Consider the following 5,920-nt stretch of genomic DNA (forward strand, 5'->3'; position numbering starts at 1 on the left):
ACCTATTCTGCTTATTTCCAGCTATATAGTCTTAGTCTCAGACTCTACTAGAGCAGATTTTCATACAAAAACATCAACAACATTTATCTCATAGTGGCCCTTCATGAATGCCTTATGTCTGAAAGAAGCAGTCTCTTTAAGAGGGCGTTTCTGAGTGACCATTTGATTTGATTTGTGATTTTAGGACTTACGTGCAGGACCAGCATTTCTTAACAAACAATTTGAATGACTGCATGACCATACTTCTGGTAAGGCTTTAAGAATGGCGAAGCTTTCCTTTGCAGTTCTTTCCATCCAACACTTTAGTACTGTGGGGTGTAGTGATCATGTGGGGGCTTTACATTGTTATCTTTTCTCTATGATGAGACTTTTGCAGCTTCAGAGATCCAACCTCCCCATATGGATAATCTGGTTTTAATACAAACACACAGGAATGAGACAAGAGGTCAGGTGATGACCTGAAACACACACACACACAGACACACCGACTCCACACATCATCCTGTCTACATGAGCGGCAAGAAAGAAGAGCACATAAACTCCTGCTACTGAGGGAAGTACCACACTCTTCATTGACCAACATGCTTTTGGAATGATGTCATGTTTATAACAGAATGTCCTATCTGGGTTGGTTTTCATATTTACTTAAATTTACAATAAATTACAATACATGGCCTATGTTGTCCTAAAAAGCCTTTCAACCTCATATATTATTCAATTCAACTGATCACATCATGTGTTTATTAAAGAACCAACGTTGTTTTAGAGGTCTTTACAAACCAGTGACCCAATAATCCAGTCTCCAGTTATACAGCTCTGGAGACTTTTCCCACCAAACTTTTTTTCTTCTGTTTTTTCTTTTTGTTTCTATTTGGGTCCCAGCAGGCGGAGTGACATCACACTTTCTCACGCTCCTTGTCCATCCTGTCTTCCTCCGAGTGCTCGGAGTCCGTCTCTTCCTCTCCCGTCCTCCCAAGTGGGTCATAGACATTGTTGGTTTCCTGTTACTTCTGTTCAACTCTTCCAACAACTGCATTATGAGCTGTCATTAGCATTAAATGCATAATATAATATTCTAACTGAAGTGTACTTCCTATAAATGTATGTAACAGGAACATGCAGAGTGGTTGATTTAGACCGATGCAGGAGTGTGTCTAAGGGGTGACAGAAGTCAAAGCTCACATTTGCAAGCTAATAATTAAACAACATCCACACTCAGTGTTACACCAGATAAGAACCAGCATGGGGAATTAACATAAAGATTATGAGTAATCAGGATACAAAAAAAGGTAACTGTAATACATTACAGTTACAGAAAAAAGATATAATCAGATGACAGTTACATTAAGCAAAATGGGATTAGCAGGATTGCAATTTTAAAATTATTTTTAAAATAAAGAACAACATATGATAACGACTTATTAATTCGTTGAGAATAACAAGTTGTTTTTCGATTATAACGAATTAATGTAATTTTGTTATCTCGAAACAGAACAGATTGTTATCTTCTGATATACAATGAATCCGATTAATGTGTGTTCGTCTTTCTTCTAAGCTAAGTGGCCGCGTGCACGAACGCTTCCGCACTTACGTGCGCTACAGCCTCGACCAGTGGCTAACGGACATTTAGCATTCTACCGGTTAAATCAACGAACACATTATTCAATTAATTTAGTTATCAGAGATACAGTCTTTTGTTAGATCGAGATAACGAAATAATTGATTCGGTTATACGGACAGAAAACACAAACTTTGTTATCTCGAATAACAAACTGCATGGCTCTGCTCCCTCCTGCTCCCTTGCTCTCCCTCTTACCTGTTGTGTACTCCGGCAGTGCGGCCTCAACATCACCTCACCTGTTGCTGCTCACCTGCGTCAATCAATTCATCAACATCAGCCTTAAGAACCGGTCTTCCTCCCATGTCACGCCAGATTGCTTAGACCTGAGTGGTAACTCGGGCCCTCTTGAATGTTTTGCTACTCCTACAGTTTACTTGTGATTTTCCTGCGCCTGCTCCCCGGTTAACCTTTTCTCTCAGTGCTCCAGGTCCCTCCTGGCGTTTCTGAGTCAGCTCAACCTGTGCCTCCGTGTGTCCAGTCCTAGCCAGTTTCAACCTCTGTTCCTGCTGGGTGGCCACCTCATCCCCTCTGTGTGGTGTGTTGTGCGTGTGGGAATAAGACATTAACGCTCATTCTGTCTGAGTGTCGCTCATGGTTCCGTCGAAACTTAGCCATGAAATTACAAGCTTTGGTACAAAGTTTGCACGAACGCCCTAGCCACTGCTTAGCTGCTAGGCTAACGGGTAATTATACTTTACGCTCTGGTTTATTTATTGACTGGAACTGTTGTGACAGCCTAGGTTGAATCCAAGACGAACACATTATTAATATATAGTCTAATCTCGAGCAAACGATCTTTGTTATGTCGAGTAAACGAGATGCTCATTACAACATAAGTACAGGACTGCATAAAACAAAAAAAAAGATATCCATGGCGTCTCCTGCTCCGTACAATCGCGTGTGCCTCTGGTCTTGTAGTTACAACAGAGCTACAGTCTCCTACAGTGTACCAAATTCATTATCATAGCCTCAATGATGTAATTGAACATTTATTTTCAGAAAAGGTTAAAGATGAGCACACATCAGAACAGTGCAAATTCCCCCTCACAGCCTGTGAAAACTTGTAGCTACTGCTTAATCTGCTTCATGAAAAGAACGTTTGTCTTACATATTTCTCTGACATGAGAACATATGGATTCCCCTTTTTCATTACTAAGGTTAATGTTAGTTGTCTTACAGATAAGTAAAAAGGTCACCTGATTGTTTTATTGGATGTTACTATATGTATTAATTTGGCATTATGTTCCTGGTTCATTTTTTTATCAGGTCAATAGTACATTGTATGGGGAAAACCCTGGACAGTACAGTTAATGGTGACTTTACAGAGTCAAGAGGCAGACATGACATAATAAAAAAACCATGTTATGTGGGAGTTTCAGTGTAGAGGAGCATGTGGGAATGTCTATGAAAAACCACTTTGGAGAGGTTAGTTTTTGTATGAGATCAACACTATAATTCAAAACTCTGCTAATGCAATCACAATTCAGGAAAAGAGAAAAGCAAAAGATCCTTCCAATATGACATCAGTGTCCCTAACGCTCAAAAAACGTGTTTTTTCTATTGTTCCCGGTATTCACATATCTGCTAAGGCCAGGACACACCAAACCCGATTTATAGACGTCCGGCAGAAAGCAGTCGGCTGAATCAGATCGCTCCCGTTCCTCGAGATCGCCCCAAACCACCAAAACGACCGACGAGCGTACGTTCTGCGCTGCGCGAGCTAAAGTCCCCATAACAGCAGGCGGCGCTTACTCTGCGTGACGTCGCAAAAAAAATGAACACCCGAAAATGACCGCAGTCCCCTACACTACGCCACACACACAGAGCACGGCCGTCTCAGTCTTGTTTTCATCAAGAGTTTTGATAGGTGCAACAAGGATCGTTATTGTCAGATTTATCGCTGAAGAAATAAATGCTACTAAATAACCAGATACTGGTGTTGGCAAGCTCTCGGCCTTTCCTTCTTGTGGAAGAAAGAAAACGATGCTGCGCCGGCGAAAAAAAAAAGGATTGCTGGGGATAAATCATATCACAGCGAAGCTCAGGAGCTTTCCCGATTTTGTGTGGGAAATGGAGATGGACGAGCCAGATGATTTCAAACATTTTCTCGCTCTTCCTGCCAGATCTCACCTGTGTTTGAGAAATTGTAAACGATTATGCCCAACTTATCTGTGATTGTTATCGACGAACGTCTGATCCCACACTGCGCGCTTCCTCGCCAACAGGTAGCTCTGTTTTGTTGTTACTCTTCGTTTATTCGTTTCTTCTCGGAACCTGGAAGCTCTTCGTATGATTAATACAAAGTCATGTTGTTCTTTTATCAATCGCAAGGAAAGCTTCAGCAGTTGTGGGTTTCGTTTTCGAGGTGTACTGCACAAGGTCTCTCGGCAAATCATTCTGAAACGCTTCACGCCATCTACCAAGGTCTTAATATCTGAAGGTATGTTGATATATCTATGTTCACAGTAGTATTGAAGCTGTAAATAGAGTCTGCATGATGTAGTAATGCTTTTTGTGCAACTGCATGTTGCATTTTTCTGACGCGACTGATTTCTTCTAAAGCAGAAAACAGATCACATTTGTATAGTCAGGTTTGGTATTTTTCTGTCTGTGAGTGTGCAGACACAGGCAGCATGAGTGAGCAGGTAGTCAGTGGACTTCATGTCCCAGTGGAATTCACCCAAATTGCTGGGCTGCCTGGATGGGAAAACACTACAAATGCCGCCCCCCACCAGGGATGGAATCCACGATACCTACAAAACATACTTCTCCATTTGCTCTGTGATGGCACTGGTCGAACAGCTCGCCACAGGGTTTCGTAATGGGATGTCGTTTTATGGAGAGTTTTGATGTGAGTGTTTCGTGGATGCACATGTAGCAGATGCCCCTGGAAACAGACAACCAACATCCTGACCCTGCACCTCACTTCCAGTTCTCACCAATGTCTCCATAACTGCATTGTGGCATAGATGCTTCCCGTGACAGACTAACCTGTTGAAAATAGTGCAGAACCGCACACTCACTGTAGAACAGCGCATCTCTCAACACAGGCTGTCGCGAGCTGGTCGGAGAGGGTTTGGAATCATTTGGGATCATGGCCAACCGTTACGCGTCTTGCTAACCAAAGCGATCAACATCCCGAAAACACTTTCAGGGAAGCACATTGTCCTGGCTTGTTGTGCCTCTGCATAACTTTCTAACGGAAGTGAAGGCAGCGATGCATACATGCAGACATTGTGGACAGGAAGGGACCAATAGAGAGATCATTGAAGGACAAGATGGAGAGCAAGACCATGCCCTAAAACAAGCCCCCTGCCACTACAACACCACATGCAGAGCAAAGGCCAAACAGTACACCGATGAACCATGTCGTTTCTTCAGCTCTGATCCGGTGCAGTGCTTTTCAGTTGGGAAAGAGATAGGACCAGAATTGTCCTGTGTAAAGGAGGATAACTTGTTGGTGTTGAAAGGATCAATAAAAATCATAATCAATCAATCATGGCCTACTGTATCATTATCACCACAAATCTACACACTAGTCATAGATTTGGAACTATGAATATTTTGGCTCAGGGGATAATGAGATTGCAAAGTTTAATTAATCGCTTCTCAATAAACGCATTTATCAGTATCAGTAAGTCATTATCAGTGGATGGACACGTGCGCGACTGGCCTTCACTCTCAGAGCAATGACAGTTCATGGGCCTGTTATTAGAAACAAATAATGTTGTGAAGTACGCCTTGGCATAAGCTGTATGCATGTGTAGACTATAGTTGAATGGGTAAGGTGCTCACATTAATTGAGAGTAGAAGCATCCTGGTTCCCAGATAAGTTGTTAATGGTGAAGAAGAACCTGGAATGTTTTCACAAGTTCCCATATATGTCATGTTAAGTTGGTTTCATGTAATGAAACCTAGCATATGACTGAGGACAAGACGAAAGGCCGACCATCAAGTGTTCATGTGGTATTGTGTTAACTCACAAGTTCCACATTCACTTTGCTGTCAATATTAAGTATGCATCTCTAGGACTGTGAAAAAAACAGGGACATTCCTTTCAAAGATATGCTTTATTATCAGAATCAAAATGTAAAAAGAGTAATCAAATCTCCATGAAAATAAAAGGGAAAAGCACAATACAAATATTAAGCGTCATTTGTGATGGTGTCCAGGTTATGCTCCTCAAAAAAATTAAAATTGGGTGCCGGTTAGCTCAGTGGGTAGAGCGCACATACCGGAGTGAGTCCTTGATGCACGGCCAGGGTTCGGACCTAACTTCTGCGGGGTCAATCGCGTCTG

At 42.0% G+C, this 5,920-nt stretch overlaps 1 protein-coding gene across 1 annotated transcript in view; it reads right to left on the minus strand.

Moving 5' to 3' along the window:
* Positions 1–2,184, minus strand: part of lrch4 (leucine-rich repeats and calponin homology (CH) domain containing 4) — a 35,617-nt gene extending 33,433 nt beyond the window's left edge. The window contains exon 1 of the mRNA XM_035675708.1: positions 1,996–2,184. Coding sequence (XP_035531601.1) covers positions 1,996–2,184 — 189 coding nt within the window. The remainder of the gene's footprint in view (positions 1–1,995) is intronic.
* Between the last annotated feature and the right edge of the window lie 3,736 nt (positions 2,185–5,920).

The sequence above is a fragment of the Morone saxatilis genome, unplaced genomic scaffold (assembly GCF_004916995.1).
Source record: "Morone saxatilis isolate NCDOM2014 unplaced genomic scaffold, NCSU_SB_2.0 Contig4, whole genome shotgun sequence".
NCBI classification, from domain to species: Eukaryota; Metazoa; Chordata; class Actinopteri; family Moronidae; genus Morone; species Morone saxatilis.